This window comes from Mustelus asterias, chromosome 14 (genome assembly GCF_964213995.1).
Source record: "Mustelus asterias chromosome 14, sMusAst1.hap1.1, whole genome shotgun sequence".
NCBI lineage: Eukaryota > Metazoa > Chordata > Chondrichthyes > Carcharhiniformes > Triakidae > Mustelus > Mustelus asterias.
Window position 1 is genome coordinate 82,343,152 of NC_135814.1, and position 17,919 is coordinate 82,361,070.

Consider the following 17,919-nt stretch of genomic DNA (forward strand, 5'->3'; position numbering starts at 1 on the left):
GGTGGAAAAAGCGCAAGGCCACAGGGGGATAAAATGGGCATTCCAGACACCTTGGGAGCGAAGACTCGAGGTAGGAGATGACCAAGACCAAACCAGAGAAGGAAGGAAGCAAAGCAAGGAAAAAACGGCCAGTGAGAATCATCTTCACGAAGACGAATCAGAGGGACTCACCACCGGATCTACAGCCTATCAAGCCATCTTTACGGGTAGAATAGCTGAATCTGGTGTTTCTTGTATACACAGTGGGTAATTTATGGGTTAACTATATTTAATAAAGTTTGTTGCATTATATATCTGTGTCCATACTTTGTTCTTCTCATAACTAAAGGCACCTGGGTAAAACTTTGATTAAGAAGCTGGTTGAAGTATCTGAATTGGACAGATACAACAGATATGAAAAACAAATTGGCTTGGACATGGAAGCTAAATTAGAATGGGAAACATCTAAAGGATCTATTAATGAATTGCAACAAATATATATTCTCAAAAATAATTACAAACCCCACAGGAGAAGTAGCCCAACTGTGGCAAATAAGAGATCATAGAATTCATAGAAACCCTACAGTACAGAAAGAGGCTATTCGGCCCATCGAGTGTGCACCGACCACAATCCCACCCAGGCCTTACCCCCTTATCCCTACAGATTTACCCACTAATCCCTCTAACCTACGCACCTTAGGACACTAAGGGCAATTTCTTTTTTTAGCATGGCCAATCAACCTAACCCGCACATCTTTGGATATCAAAGATAATATTAAATAAAAGGAAAAGGCTTTCTTAATGTTTATATAATGAATGTCTGAAAATGTTGCTCAGAAGGGTAATAAGTCCTGGATTGAGATAATGTTAGAATTCAGTAACAGATGAGTAAAGAATTGATAGAATATGAGAGTAAACTAGCCAAGAGGTATTTTAACAATTATAAAATGCTTCTTTCAGGCTTGTAGCAAGGAAGAGATTATCAAAAATAAATGTGGCTCCTTTACAGGCATACAAGGAAATTAAAATGGGGACAAGGGAATGGCAGGAATGTTAAATAAATACTTTATTTCTGTCTTCACAGTAGAAAACTGAAGGAACAATTCAGAGATACTGAGAAGCCAAAGGGCCAGCAAGAATGTAGAATTAAAAAAATACTATGAATGAGGAAGCAGTACCGGTGAACTTAATGGGACTAAAAATTTAACAAATCCCCTTGATGGACTACATCCTGGGGTTTTAAAAGAGGTGCCTACAGAGAAAGTGTCAATATATTGGTTGGATTTTATTTTCAAATCCCTCCATGGCCTTGCCTGCCTATCTTTGTCCTCTAACTCCATATGCTTTCATGATATCTGCACTCATTTCACTCAGGCTTTTTCATAGAATAGAATTCATAGTATCCCTGCAGTGCAGAAGGAAGCCATTTGGCCCATCATGTCTGCACTAACTCTCCAACCCATCCAGGTTCTATCCTCGTAGCCCCTCGTATTTACCCCACTAATTCCCCTAACCTAAGGGACAATTTAGCATTGCCAATCTACCTAACCTGCATACCTTTGGACTGTGGGAAGAAACCAGAGCACCCAGAGAAAACTCACGCAGACATGGGGAGAATGTACAAACTTCACACAGTCACCCAAGGCTGGAATCGAACCCAAGTCCCTGACACGGTGCTAACGACTGTACCAACGTGCCGCCCCTGCCTCTTGTTCATTCCCAATAATGATTGCTCCAACATGAGTGGCTGTGTTTTCTCTTACCTATACCCCAAGCTCTGGAATTGCCTCCCTATCCACCTCCCTCCCATTTGGCCTTCTTTAAAACACTTACCTACTTGTTTGATCAAGTCTTTGGTCATCTGAACCTCATATCCTTTTATGTGATTTTGTGTCCTACCTTGTGTTATAAAGTGCCTTGGGATGATTGGTTACTTTTTAGGTGCTATATAAATATAATGTCGTTAATAGTTTGCACCTATAAATGAAGTTAAACTGTGTCTGAGGTTCACAACTTGTTAAATACAAGGTTAACATTGAGCATTAATAATAGTTGCAAATGAGACTGGATCGACTCAATACTGAAAATATCTAACATACCATTCTTATTCCCATCATAACGTAAAATAATTTGCATGCTCATGCTATTTTCATTTAACTTAGGTTATCTGCAACAATTTTGCTAATGTTTCTCAGTGGTACTACAATATGCTTGCATCAACTTTAACAGCTGCCATTGGTTTTCATGTTCTGCAGTTCAGGGCGACACAGTAGCACAGTGGTTAGCACTGCTGCTTCACAGCTCCAGGGAGCTGGGTTCGATTCCCGGCTTGGGTCACTGTCTGTGTGGAGTTTGCACATTCTCCTCGTGTCTGCGTGGGTTTCCTCCAAGTGCTCCGGTTTCCTCCCACAGTCCAAAGATGTGTGGGTTAGGTTGATTGGCCATGCTAAAATTGCCCCTTGGTGTCCTGAGATGCGTAGGTTGGAGGGATTAGCGTGTAAATATGTAGGGATATGAGGGTGGGGCCTGGGTGGGATTGTGGTTGGTGCAGACTCGATGGGCCAAATGGCCTATTCCTGCACTGTAGGGATTCTATGAAAGTTCTATGGGCAGATACTTTGGTGAGAGAGAGAGACACTCAGACTATAAATGCAAATAAAGAGGTAGCAATATCAAGAGCTAATGGTGTGTATTACTGAGCTCTTCATACAAGATTGAGAAGAGGCTGCACCACTTAAATAAGGGCGTAAAGAAAGTGCATTAATGTTACTGTAAAGATCTGTCTGCGCTCAATCACCTAGACTGGTTCATTGTTTCAAACACCTCAAACTTAATATTTTTGTTTGTAAGTCTCTCAATAAGAGATGTCCTCTCCTAGAATCTCTACGGTGCAGAAGGCGGCCGTTCGGCCCATTGAGTCCACCAACTCTCTGAAAGAGCATCTTACTCAGGGCCCCACCGCCCCTGGTCCTATCCCCGTAACTCAGCACATTTATCATGGCTAATCCACGTAACCTGGACTGTGAGAGGAAACTGGAGCACCTGGAGGAAACCCATGAAAGCCTGCAGAAGGATACAGATAGTTTAAGTGAATGGGCAGATGGAGTACAATATTGGTAAATGTCATTTTGGTAGGAATAACAGCAAAATGGACGATTATTTACATGCTGCGCAGAGGTACCTGGTGTCCTTGTCTATGAATCACAAAAGTTGATTTGCAGGTGCAGCAGGTAATTCAGAAGGCAAATGGAATTTTGTCCTTCATTGCTAGAGGGATGGAGTTTAAAAACAGCGAGGTTATGTTGCAGCTGTATAAGGTGCTGCTAAGGCCACACCTGGAGTACTGTGTACAGTTTTGGTCTCCTTACTTGAGAAAGGGTATACTGGCACTAAAGGGGATGCAGAGGAGATTCACTACACTGATTCCGGAGTTGAGAGGGTTAGTTTAGGAGGAGAGACTGAATTGACTGGGAATATACTCATTGGAATTTAGAAGAATGAGGGGGAATCTTATAGAAACATATAAAATTATGAAGGGAATGGATAAGATAGAAGAAGGGAGGTTGTTTCCACTAGCAGGTGAAACTAGAACTATGGGGCATAATCTCAAAATAAGGGGGAGCAGATTTAGGACTGAATTGAGGAGGAATTTCTTCAGTCAAAGGTTGTGAATCTGTGGAATTCCCTGCCCAGTGAAGCAATTCAGGCTACCTCATTGAATGTTTTTAAGGCAAAGATAGATAGACTTTTGAACAGTGAAGGGTTATGGTGCGCAGGCAGGTGGGGCAGGCTCAAGGTGCCAGATGGCCTACTCCTGCTTCTTATGTTCTTTTGTACGTCGGCGGGGGGAGAATGTACAAACTCCACAGTCACCCAAGGCCAGAATTGAACCTGGGTCATTGGCGCTCTGAGTCAGCAGTACTAGCCACTGTTTTCTATTTCTGTCACTCCCTTTCAACTCGACAATCTTCTGCGAACTCTAAATTCCTTCAACTTTGATCTCTTGATCTTCCTCGATTTTGTCACTCCACCATTGGTGGCTGTTCTTCCAGCTGTGCCTGCCTCAAACTCACCAATCCCCTTCTCACATCTCTCTATCTCTCCTCCATGTCTGACACTGACCCTTTCTGGTTGTATTCACAGCTTGGTATGGCTGCTGCTCTGAACAAGAGTGCAAGACACTACAAAGGTTCGTGAACAAAGCCCAGTCCATCATGCAAACTAGACTCCCATCCATTGATTCTGTTTACTCCCACTGCCTCTGAAAGGCAACCAGCATAATCAAGGACCCCACACACCCTGGACTTACTCTCTTCCACTTTCTTCCATTGGGGAAAAAGATATAAAAGTCTGAGGTCACGTACCAACTGACTCAAGACCAGCTTCTTCCCTGCTGCCATCAGACTTTTTCAACTTATATTAAATTGATCTTTCTCCACACCCTAGCCATGACTGTACCCTCTCCTTCCCTTCTCTATGTATACTTTCTCTAACCTGGTGTTGTGAGACTTCTTACTGTGCTTACCCCAGTCCAACGCTGGCATCTCCACATCATACTTTCTCTAAACAGTGTGCAAGGAACAATACTTTTTCACTGTATAATACATGTGACAATAAATCAATTATTCATACTCCAAGACTTTGACCTTCTGCCATAACATGCATAGTTTGTCAAATCTTGTTTGATGACCATTTAGTTAAGTGCTTTGGGTCATTGTACTATGTCAAAGGTGCTAATTAAATGCAAGTGGTTGTTGAAGCAGCACAGAAGTTCAATGGTTAACAATGCAACCAGACCTGCTTTGTAAAACAAGCTTTCACTAATTGTTGCGGCTATCTCGTTGCGTTCTATTGAAAGTCATCATTAATTGTTGCGGATCCTAAATATTGCACAAATTCACAACAACTGCACTAAAGAAGCTTTCAACATTAATAGCAGCTGTTTGGACAACATGCAAACAAAAACGATTCCAAGTGTTTTGGTTGTTCTGTTGTCTTCCTTGCAACTAAGGAAACTGCAATCACAGGAACTAATCCCCCTGTTCTGACAATTTTAAAACAATCCTTTGTTTTTAAACAGAGGAAAACTGGTTCATTGTTTTCCGCCTGTTACACCGAAGAATCATCGAGTGTATTCTCTTCCATTCATCGTTACCTTGAGTAATGGCGTTCTTTATGCAGGAGATGGCACTATGGTTAATACAATCAACACCCTTATAATTCCTTCTCTGATCTGAATATCACACTATGAATGAGGAGAGAATCGGGGTCTTTACATTTCCCCACGTGTAAGACAGAAGACTTCAGAATAGCTGCTTTCAATAGCAAAACATCTTCCCAACTGCTTACTGTCCTGACGTTCAGAAACGGCGAGGAGGCTTATTTTAAACCCAGAGTAGGTAAACTTTTTTTTTTGGCGGGGGAGCCTCTATGTTTTCTTGCTCTATGTTTAAACTCTTTCAGTTGATAATTGGAAACACTCTATGGAGAAAGATCAGCAGTCGACTGATGGATAGTTCGGAGGAAGAATGAACGGTCATTGCTGCCGAAACCACTAGGGCGACCTGTTGGGATTTTCAAAGCACAAAAGCTGATATTCCTCACCTTTGCCGCTCTCCCAACTTTGACCCGTGTCCTCCGCAAGTTTTCGAAGTGCTGAGAAAAGGATTTGAGGAATTGGAAAATCTAATTTGTCGCAGATGGACAGTGACTGGGACTGTTTCTAATCTCTAAAGCCCCAGCCAGTGGCTGCAGGATGAGGGGGCAATCTGTTCTGAGTGCCCTGGGAATGATGTGCTGCTCCATTGGTTTCAATCCACAGGTAAGGATCGGGAACAACGTGTTCTGGCTAAAGCGGGGAGCAGCCGAAGCCACCAGCATGTTCAAGCCACCAGCATGTTCATAACGAGCATTGCCCAACTCCAATCACTGCTAGCCTCATAGTATGGACAAGAATGTTAGCCACTCACCTTGCCTTCAATATAGTACTTCACATGTGGCAGAATTATTCTTTATTCTGCTCTTTAACTTGAGAATATTGAGTATATTTCCGAGTAGGGTTTCTTCATGCCCGTTAGATAGGGTCCGAGTTGCGGTTTTAATACAAATAATGGCATTATCAATTTGAAATGCGGTAATAGCAACATTTCACCCAACTAGCTTACAGAAATGGGGATTAGTTTGTACCAGCTGAAACCGTTTGTGGTAGATTTGACCAACTACAGTAACTGTTCAGTGTAAAGGCATCAGAGCAACCTCACTTCATAGTTCCTGTTATCGGAAGATTAGAGTTTAACGGTAATTATTGGCACATCTTTAGTGACCAGAGTAATTTCTTGAACCCTCTACCCTCCACACAACGAAGATCTAATTATGTAAGTGTTAAAAGAGGAATGTGATTTCTTCAATTAAACACTGAAAGATCTCCGGACGTTGTGTCGGTATCATTGTGCCGCCTTTTGGATAGATACATTACAGTTTTAAAACTTGGAAAGTACAATTTCGGTCAGGTATGGGGGCAGCTGGGGACAGAATCGAGTGGTCATCAATATTTGCAATGGGCTCTTGGGTAGCTCTGTCCACGCTTTTAAAATCGGTGGCAAACACACCTTTCAATTAATACTAACCTTGGATTCATCCGTGTGAGAATATTAAATAAATTCTTGAAGGGGGAACTTTGGAGAGCCGAGAAAGAGCAGGGCAGTGAGACTAATTAGCCCCTTCCAAGACTGTCTTCAAAGCTATGATGGGCTGAATGGCTTCTTTTTCTATTGTATGATTCAGATGCGTCAAAAGTTTAAATTATTCTTTAATTCTGCGTTTGGGTTAAGATCGACTGTGTGTTCTCCCTCAGTTGTGCTCATTCTGTGGGTAGATATAACAACACTCAATAGATCCACTAAGATTCAGCTCTGGGATGAGAACTGACTCTGCGAGTTGTGAATCACGTAAATCCCAAACATTTTGTCCATGAGAATTTCTCCTGGATTTCTAAGGGATCTCTTTCTTCTAATGACAAGGATACATTGGAAGGGAAAAGTAGTATATGGGTGGAGAAAGGAATACAGTATGTTGATAAATAAGATGAACAGCCAGTTTGGATGAATGGCCATGTCCTAAGGGTCCGTTTACAGCAATCTTATTAATTAGACCTTTCTCATTACATGATACCAAATCTAAAATAGCTCCATCTTTACTTGGTTCTTCAACGTGCTGCTCCAGAAACCCATCTTGTACATACTTCGGGAATTCATCCTCTGTAGTATTAATGCTAATTAAGTTTACTTACTCTCTATGTAAATTGAAGTCACCCATTATTATCGTATTGTCAATGCTAGATGCAGCTTTAATTTCCTGACTTATACCATGCCCAACATCACTACAGTTTGGTGGTTTATTAAAAACTAATGTTTCCTGCACCTTACTGTTTCTTAACTCCCCCCAAACTGATTCAACATCTTAAACCTTTAATCTAAGATCTAATGTACTGATCTTGTCCCTTAGTAACAGCACTCCTCTACCTCTGTTTCCTTTTTGCCTGTTCTTTCCAAATGACAAATATCCTTGAATATTCAGTTTCCAGTCTCTGTAACCATATAACCATGTCTCTGTAATGGTAATTAAATCATAGTAAGAAGTTTAACAACAGGTTAAAGTCCAACAGGTTTATTTGGTAGCAAAAGCCACACAAGCTTTTGGAGCTGCAAGCCCCTTCTTCAGGTGAGTTCAATTAAATCATACCCATTTATCTCTATTTGTGCCTTCAAGGGCCTTTGTCCCTTATTGCAAGTGCTGCATGCATTCAGGTAGAGTGCCCTTAACTTGGTCTTTTTAACATTGTCCTGCATTCTAATCCTATCTAATGTTTGCCTTCAATTTGTTTGCCTTCTAATTTTGTTTACTACTTTGCTACTTCCTCTTTCTAGTTTAGCTTCTCTACAATCAGACCTCCCTCTCAGGTTCCCATCCCTCTGCCAATCTAGTTTAAACTTTCTCCAGCAGCATTGGTGAATCTCCCTGAAAGGATGTTAGTCCCAGTCTTGCTAAGGTGCAACTTGTCCATCTTGTATAGGTTCCACCTGCCTCAGAGCCATTCCCAAAGCCTCTGCAATCTGATTCCCTTCATCCTACACAGATTCTCCAACCAAGTGTTCAATTGTTCAATCCTCCTATTTCTATGGTCACTAGCTCGTGGCACTTGGAGTAATCTGAGTTTACGGCTTTTGAGGTCCTGCTTTTTAATTTCTTTCCTAACTCCCTAAAATCTGCTTTCAGGACCTTATCCTTCTTCTTACCTATGTCATTGATATGAATATGGACCATGATCTCTGACTGTTCACCCTTCCCCCTGCCCCTCAAAGAATGTCCTGCAGCCACTCTATGACATCTTGACCATAGCAGGGAGACAAATTCTTTGAAACTCCAGTAAATTTAGGCCCGACCTACTCAACATTTCCTATTAAGATGAACCCTTCATCCCAGGAATCAATGTAGTGAACCTTTACTGTGCTATTTCCAATGCATGTATATCACGGCACGGTAGCACAGTGGTTAGCACTGCTGCTTCACAGCTCCAGGGACCTGGGTTCGATTCCCGGCTTGGGTCAGTGTCTGTGTGGAGTTTGCACATTCTCCTTGTGTCTGCGTGGGTTTCCTCCGGGTGCTCCGGTTTCCTCCCACAGTCCAAAGATGTGTGGGTTAGGTTGATTGGCCATGCTAAAAATTGCCCTTAGTGTCCTGAGATGTGTAGGTTAGAGGGATTAGTGGGTAAAATATATAGGGAAATGGGGATAGGGCCTGGGTGGGATTGTGGTCGGTGCAGACTCGATGGGCCAAATGGCCTCTTTCTGTACTGTAGGGTTTCTATGTTTCTATGATCCCTCTTTGAGTAAGGAAACCAAAATCATAGAATCCCTACAGTGCAGAAGGAGGCCATTTGACCAATCAAGCCTGCACTGACAACAATCTCACCCAGGTCTTATCCCTGTAACCCCATGTATTTACCCTGCTAATCTCCCTGACACTAAGGGACAATTTAGCATAGACAGTCAATCTAACCTGCACACCTTTGGAGTGTGGGAGGAAACTGGAATTCCCGGAGGAGACTCGTGCAGATATGGAGAGAATGTGGAAACTCCACCCGAGGCCAGAATTGAACCTGGGTCCCTGGCGCTAACCACTGTGTCACCGTGCTACCCTGAACATAATACTCCCAAGTGTAGTCTCACCAATGTACTGTACAGTTGTAACAGGATTTCCCTAGCTTGTACTCCATCTCCTTTGCAATAAATGCTAACATTTGCTTTGTCTTTCTAATTACGTGCTGTTCTGGCATGCTCATCTTTTGTATTCTTGCATGAAGACCCCGATCCCTCTGTCTAGCAACAATATGTAGTCTATTTCCATTTACATAATATTCTGCTTTTCTGTTTTTAATGTCAAAATAGACAATCTCGTGTCTTCCCACATTATCTCACTGAACTTATCCATATCCTATTGCCGACTCTTTATATCCACCTCGTAACCTGATTTCTGGTGGTTAGCACTGCTGCCTCACAGTGCCTGGGTTCAATTCTGGCCTTGGGTGACTGTCTATGTGGGGTTTGCATGTTGTCCCTGTGTCTGCGTGTGTTTCCTCCGTGTGCTCTAGTTTCCTCCCACAGTTAAAAGATGTGCAGGTTAGGTGAATTGGCCATGCTAAATTGCCCCTTGGTGTCCCAACATATGAAGATTAGATTAATTTGCCATGGTAGATGTGTGAGGTTACAGGGATAGGGTGGAGGAAATGGCTGAGATAAGGTACTCTGTCAGAGAGAGTCAGTGCAGAGTTGATGGGCTGAATGGCCTCTTTCTGAATTGTAGGGATTCTATGGTTCTATCTGTGTATCAGCAGCACATTTGACTACAGTTGTCTGGTTCCTTCATCTAACTCAACAATATAGTTTACAAATTAATAAGGCCCCAACAATGATAGCCTGTGACACTCCATTTGTTACAATTTGCCAACCTCAACATTATCCATTTATCCTTGACTTGTCTCCTGTTAGCTAGACAATCCTCTATCTAGACCAATATATCACCCCTAATATCATGAGCTCTTGTGCAGTAACGCTTTATGTGGCATCTCATCAAATGGAAATCCAAATATACTCCATCACTGACTGGGACCTCTTTACTTACTTTTCTTGTTACATCCTCAAAGAACACTAATAAATTTGTCTTTCACATGACTTCCCTTTCACAAAAACACATTGACTCTGCCGGATTGTATTGTGATTTTTTAAATGTAGTTTAATAATAGATTCTAGCTTTTTCTCAATGACAGATTGAGGGTAAGTGGCCTACAATTTCCTGCTTTCTGTCTCCCTCCTTTCTTGAATAGAGATATTGCATTTGTGATTTTCCAATCTGGTGGGACCTTTCCCAAATCTAGAGAATTTTGGAGGATGATAACCAGTATCTCCAGAGTAATTCCTAAATTCAGGTCTTTCATTCGCTTGTGCCTGTGGAAGTGACGCTGATGGTAAAACAGGTATGGGTAAAGTAGATAAGAAGAGGTAGCAATATGGCTGCCATTCCAACTCTTCTGGTTTGTATCAGAGTGATGCAAAGAAGGTACCTCTTGCAAATTCGCAAGGAGAAACTGTTGGTGATGTTTGAGCCTCCATTTGTGGCCTCCCAAAGGATCAACGACCATGTTAACACCTTGCTCCCAAGACCACCCGCATCAGCCTTTCCCACTTTCAATACAAAATTATAAGCAGCGCAAATTGAACAAAACATAAGCCTAGTTTATCAAGCATCTAGACTCCTTCAAGTTCTCATTTTGAAAGTAGGACATGGGAGCCACTCTGGTCAGGTTGCAATAGTTGGATAAGATATCATTTGTGAATATAGTTGTCACTGCCTCAATTCTAACTTCTATTTGGGGATGGATCAGAGCCACACAGAGAATGTACTATCATCAAACTGTGGTGATATCTGGCTGGCACGGTGACACAGTAGTTAGCACTGCTGCCTCACAGCGCAAGGGAACCAGGTTCGATTCCCAGCTTGGGTCACTGTGTGGAGTCTGCACGTTCTTCTCGTGTCAGTGTGGGTTTCCTCCCACAGTGCAAAAGATGTGCTGGTTAGGTGCATTGGCCATGCTAAATTCTCCCTCCGTGTACCTGGAGTGTGGCAACTTAGGGATTTTCACAGTAACTTCATTGCAGTAAGCCTACTTGTGAAACTAATAAATAAAATTTAAACTGGAAGAAATAGAGGAGCACCTTTTTTTAACGTAAGTTATCTCTTTTTGGATATGTCATGGTAAAATTGCAATGTGATGTGTTGGGACTGCTTCCCTCTCTACTTTGTTTTGTTACTTCAAGCACCAGAATACATTGATATCAGCCATAGCAACCACAGAACCAGGTCTTTCATGAGCTCATGTCACACAATCTGACATGAGTACTCAGGTTATCAACTTTTTCCAGTATGATCACGCATCAATCGAGTTCATGATTCCCCGTGAGAACACAGGCATATTATTCCCCATAATTCTAGAATGCTACAACATATGGTAATTTACTCATCCTTAGACAAATTCTACCTTTGATCTCTACATTTCAGGCATACTATTACTAAATCACAAACCTACATCAAAAAATACACCAAAGTGACATTCGATTAACTTTGAGCCAAAAATGTATATTTAGTCCATCTCAAACTCTCCTGATTGTTCTGTTACCATGCTTATTCGGGCCACTTAATCTCTTCAACCACCTTATTAATCTGAACATAGAACATTACAGCGCAGTACAGGCCCTTCGGCCCTCGATGTTGCGCCGACCAGTGAAACCAATCTAAAGCTCATCTAACCTACACTATTCCAATGTCATTCATATGTTTATCCAATAACCATTTGAGTGCTCTTAATGTTGATGAGTCCACCACTGCTGCAGGCAGGGCATTCCACACCCTTACTACTCTCTGAGTAAAGAACCTACCTCTAACATCTGTCCTATATCTATCACCCCTCAATTTATGTCCCCTCGTGTTAGCCATCACCATCCGAGGAAAACGGCTCTCACTATCCACCCTATCTAATCCACTGCGGTTAGAATATTTGTTGGGATTCACCAGGCCCGCTAGCCCCTGGCAGGAATCCTGATGGCCTGTTGAGTTGGACGCTTGGCCCAAAATGGGATTCCTTCTGGGTGCCAAACACTTTGCGATGCTCCCAGCCCACCTTGCCGGCCCTAATCAGGTTCCAGTCCAGAGCAGGCGAGAGGGAGCATGTTGATTTGCAAAGCTGCTCATTATAGTGTAATTAGCAGGCTGGAAGCCTGATTCATCAGCCTCCCATGATGCTCCCATCCCAGCAGCGGGAAGCCCACTGGGTGGGCTTTGAAGCAGGTCCTGACAAACGTGAACCTGGCGCCTTGTACACCATGGATTGTCAAGGTGGTAAGTGGTGTGCCCATGTTACCCTCTATTGCTGCCAGGCTACACAAGGTGGGTCCCTCAAAGGACCTGGAGATTGGGTGAAGAAAGGGCCTGACCACAGGACTCTCCCCAGGATGGGGGTCTAGTGGCTACGGTTGTCCTTGCTGCCCTGCCTTTGATATTCTTGGACCTCTGGAAGCCTTCAACATCACAGCAGCGCTTCATTGCACAATAGGTATTGTCCCAGGTGTTAAAAGCTATGGGCTCTTAAAGAAATGACTGCCAGAATTACCTGGGAGATCCCTTTGCTTTCTCTCTTAACGCACAGCTGCTGTGAAACCCCTTTGAAATACTTTGGTCAGTTTCACGGGAGTTTGCCCTTTTAACATTGAAAGGTTAGCATTTGGTGTCTGTATCCTTTGAAGTGGTTTGATTGACAGGCATGGATTACTTACCCACTAGCAAGGAGCCTTGTTGATTTTTCTGTCCCTTTACTCTTGGATGCATCTTTCTTTTTTTTATTCATGGGACATAGGCACCGTTGGCTGGCCAGCATTATTGTCCTTCCCTAGTTGCTCTTGAAGGGCAGTTAAGCATCTACCACATTGCTATGGATCTGGAGTCACATGTAGGCTAGACCAGATAAGGATGGCAGATTTCCTTCCCTAAAGGACATTAGTGAACCAGATGGATTTTTCTGACAATCGACAATGGTTTCATGGTCATCAGTAAGTTCTTAATTCCAGATATCTTTTATGGAATTCAAATTCCACCATCTGCTGTGGTGGGATTTGAAAGCATGTCCCCAAAACATTAGCTGAGTTTCTGGCTTAATGGTCTAGTGATAATGCCATTGCCTCCCCAAAGTGCTTTGTAACCACTGCAGTTAGCGAAGAGGAAGTTACACCTCGTAAAATATCTGATCTAGCCCCAATGTTTATAAACATTCAGCCTTTGATTGACGGGTTTCATATTTTACTTCCTCTGTGGTGATCTTGAAGGCTTCCTGGTGCTGAAGGGGCATTGTTGTCTAAGTGACCAGGGCACTTCAAAGGTTTCAGAGTACAAGGGTAATAATGAATATCTTAACTCAGAATGGTGTCAGAATTCACCATCTTGAAACTGAACAGCAGCTTTCCAAGGGCAACAAGGACAAGTTGGAAACCCAGAGTGTTTCCTGTTGATGTCGACAACACCTGTACGGTGGGACTCGCCCACCTTAACCAATTAAATTTATGCATAACCTGAAACATGCCAACCAGCCTGGCTTTACATATATCAGGGACCCATTTTTAATGGGCACCCCGATCTCTGGGCTGACAGACAAGTCCCCCTCCCCCACAAAATGGGCATGGCCAACCCTGCTGTCTGGGAGAGCACCCCCAACCTTTTAGCACAGAGGGGCATCCTCCCCACCCCCCTAAAACTAGATCTAGCCACTAGATCCCCATCCCAGGGAGAGTCCCGAGGTCAAGCCCTTTCCCCCAGCTCGAGCCAACCCAAATCCCAGGTGCCTTGGGGGACTCTCTCTCTCTCTCTCTGCACCCTGGCAGAGGAGCATATGGGCACACCACTTACCTCCCTGCCCCTCTTAGAATTCAAGGCACCAGGGTCCTGTGCAACATTGGCACTTGTGGTCCTGGGAGTTGGGGGGCTGTCTCTCTTTTGTGGGGGTTAAGACCTCTGGCAAGGTCAGCTCACCCTCATGCCTGGGTGGTGTAGGGGCGAGGGTTGACCCATTATTTTCAGGGGGGTGGGGAGGATGCCCCTCTGTGCTAAAAGGTTGGGGGTGCTCTCCCAGACAGCAGGGTTGGCCATGTCCATTTTGTGGGGGAGGGGGACTTGTCTGTCAGTGCGGAGATCGGGGTGCCCCTTAAAAATGGCTCCCTGATATATGTAAAGCCAGGCTGGTTGGCATGTTTCAGGTTATGCATAAATTTAATTGGTTAAGGTGGGTGAGTCCCACCGTGACATCAACAGGAAACACTCTGGGTTTCCAACTGGCGGGAGGACATGATGAATTGTACCCATTATCTCCCCAGTACCTCAAGATATGGCCCTCGTATATATTTCCTCAATTCCTCATCCTTGCATTAGACTTGCTTGATGAAGCATTCTTGTTCGATGAAGCTGAAAGCTGTTTTAACTCAAAATATACTGACCCCACTAAAATCCCAAGGCGTAAGATTAGTTGGTAGTGTGAACTCCCATTCCCACCCACAGTGTGCACTGACTACAGGATAGGGGTGAATCAGAATTAATTCATATCTTGTGCCAGTGGAATTAGTTGGCAGTTATGAGAACAGTTTCAGATGTAACCTGGATTTATCCCCAATAATATGCTCCATGAAACAACATGAGATTTTCTTTTTGTTCATTCGTGGGACATGGGCGTCGCTGGCTGGCCAGCATTTATTGCCCATTCCTGGTTGCCCTTGAGAAGGTACTGGTGAGCTATCTTCTTGAATTGCTGCAGTCCACGTTCTGTGGGTTGACCCACAATCATGTGGAGATACCAGCATTGGACTGGGGTAAGCATAATAAGAAGTCTCTCAACACCAGGTTAAAGTCCGACAGGTTTATTTGGTAGCACAAGCTTTCGGAGCGCTGCTCCTTCCTCAGGTGAGAGAAGAGTTGTGTTCACAAACAGGGCATACATAGACACTTACTTGACCCACAATGCCATTAGGGAGGGAATTCCAGGATTTTGACCCAGCGACTGCGAAGGAATTGCAATATATTTCCACGTTTGTAAGGGAACTTGCAGGTGGTGGTGTTCCCATTTATCTGCTGCTCTTGTCCTTCTAGATGGAAGTGGTCATGGGTTTGGAAGGTGCTGTCTAAGGATCTTTGGTGAATTGCTGTGGTGCATCTTGGAGATAGTACACATTGCTGTTACTGAGTGTCGATGGTGGATGTTTGTAGATGTGGTACCAATCAAGCGGGCTGCTTTGTCCTGGATGGTGTCAAGCTTCTGAGTGTTGTTGGAGCTGCACCCATCCAGGCAAGTGGGAAGTATTCCATCACACTCCTGACTTGTGCCTTGTAGATGGTGGATAGGCTTTGGGGAGTCAGGAGGTGAGTTACTCGCCACAGTATTCCCAACCTCTGACCTACTCTTGTAGCCACTGTGTTTATGTGGTGAGTCCACATGAGATGGGAAATAATGCACTGTAAATGCAAACCTCACTTTAAATAGATTAAAACAAATATCAAAATACAGCTGAGGGTTGGATTATATATAGACTACTGGTGCAAGAATCACAAGGAGTTGATTTGCAGGTGCAGCAGGTAATTAAGAAGGCAAATGGAATTTTGTCCTTCATTGCTGGAGGGATGGAATTTAAAAACAGCGGGATTATGTTGCAGCTGTATAAGGTGCTGGTGAGGCCACACCTGGAGTACTGTGTACAGTTTTGGTCTCCTTACTTGAGAAAGGATATACTGGCACTGGAGGGGGTGCAGAGGAGATTCACTAGGTTGATTCCAGAGTTGAGAGGGTTGGCTTATGAGGAGAGATTGAGTAGACTGGGGCTCTACTCATTGGAATTCAGAAGAATGAGGGGAGATCTTATAGAAACATATAAGATTATGAAGGGAATAGATAAGATCGAAGCAGGGAAGTTGTTTCCACTGGCAGATGAAACTAGAACTAGGGGGCATAGCCTCAAAATAAGGGGGAGCAGATTTAGGACTGAGTTGAGGAGGAACTTCTTCACACAAAGGGTTGTGAATCTGAGGAATTCCCTGCCCAGTGAAGCAGTTGAGGCTACCTCATTAAATGTTTTTAAGGCAAGGATAGATACATTTTTGAATAGTAAAGGAATTAAGGGTTATGGTGAGCGGGTGGGTGAGTGGAGCTGAGTCCACAAAAAGATCAGCCATGATCTTATTGAATGGCGGAGCAGGCTGGAGGGGCCAGATGGCCTACTCCTGCTCCGAGTTCTTATGTTCTTAGCAGCAACCATGAAAATCGAGTTGCAAGGGAATTTGGCCACACAGGTGTATAAGGAGTATATTAAGGGGCTAAGGACACAGCCTTGTGGGGCACCGGTGTAGAGGATGATTGTGGAGGAGGTGTTGCTGCCTATTCTTACTGATTGCGGTCTGTGGGTTAGGAAGTTCAGGATCCTGTCGCAGAGGGAGGAGCCGAGCACCTGGCCAAGGAGTTTGGAAATGAGTTTTGTAGGTATAATGGTGTTGAAGGCTAAGCTGTATTTGACAAGTAGGAGTCTGACATAAGTGTCTTTGTTATCCAGGTGTTCCAGGGTTGAGTGCAGAGCCAGGAAGATGGCATCTGCTGTGGACCTGTTGCGACGGTAGGCAAACTGTAGTGGATCCAGGCAATCTAGGAGGCTGGAATTGATTCGTGCCATGACTAACCTTTCAAAGCACTTCATAATGATGGATGTCAGAGCCACCAGAAAATAGTCATTAAGGCACGCTGCCTGGCTTTCCTTTGGTACCGGAATTTGAATTCAATAAAATATATCTGGAATTAAGAATCTACTGATGACCATTAATCCATTGTTGATTGTTGGAAAAAGCAGCTGTTCACCAATATCCTTCAGGGAAGAAATCTGCTGCCCTTACCTGGTCTGGTCTACACGTGACTCCAGAGCCACAGCAATGTGGTTGACTCTCAACTGCCCTTGGATGGGCAATAAATGCTGGCCAGCCAGCAACATCCATGTCCCACAAATGATTTAAGAAAAACTTTCCATTTTTACCCAGCTATACTTAAATGCCTATTAGAGCATTGGCATGGAAAGCATCACTAAAAAGTGTTAAGTTCGTGTCCATCAGTCATCCAGGGCTTTTCAAAGGGTAAAACATGCTAGAGAGAGGTGAAACTTCAGTGAAGAGCGATGAGAGAAAGGCAAGACTTTAATGAAGAGCATGGAGAGACCTCAATAAAGAGTGTGAGAGAGAGGTGAGACTTCAATAAAGAGTGGAGACAGAGAGAGGCAAGAATTCAATGAAAAGCATGGAGAGAGAGCCGTAATAGTGGTTAGCATCTTAGGAGAGTGCAAAAGGAGGACACTGGGGCAGACAGACAATAAGACCTAGAGTTAGAGTAGATACTGGAAGGGAGAGAGCTGATTGGTAAGTTGTTTTTCTCCAGTTTGAAGCTACGTTAAGGAAAAGTAAGTGGTCTGGGTTTTTAAAAAAAATAGCTTAAATAGTTTTTCTATTTGTTTGAGTTATAAAGATAGGCTGGGATTTTATTCCCTGGAGTGTAGGGGGCTTAGGGGTGATCTTAGAGGTCTATAAAATAATGAGGGACATAGATAAGGTAAATAGTCAACATCTTTTCCCAAAGGTATGGGAGTCCAAAACCAGAGGGCATTAGGTTTAAGGTGAGAGGGGAGAGATACAAAAGGGTCCAAGGGGCAATTATTTTCACTCGAAGCATCGTGAGTGTCTGGAACTAACTGCCAGAGGTAGTAGTAGAGGTTGGTACAATTTTGTCTTTTAAAAAGCATTTAGACAGTTACATGGGTAAGATGG

The 17,919-nt window shown here is 43.5% G+C and overlaps 1 protein-coding gene across 1 annotated transcript in view; it reads left to right on the plus strand.

The window, feature by feature from the left end:
- Nucleotides 1-5,734: 5,734 nt before the first annotated feature.
- Nucleotides 5,735-17,919, plus strand: part of LOC144504073 (parathyroid hormone 2 receptor-like) — a 162,725-nt gene continuing 150,540 nt past the window's right edge. Inside the window, exon 1 of the mRNA XM_078229238.1 lies at nucleotides 5,735-5,800. Within this exon, the coding sequence (XP_078085364.1) occupies nucleotides 5,735-5,800 (66 nt within the window). The remainder of the gene's footprint in view (nucleotides 5,801-17,919) is intronic.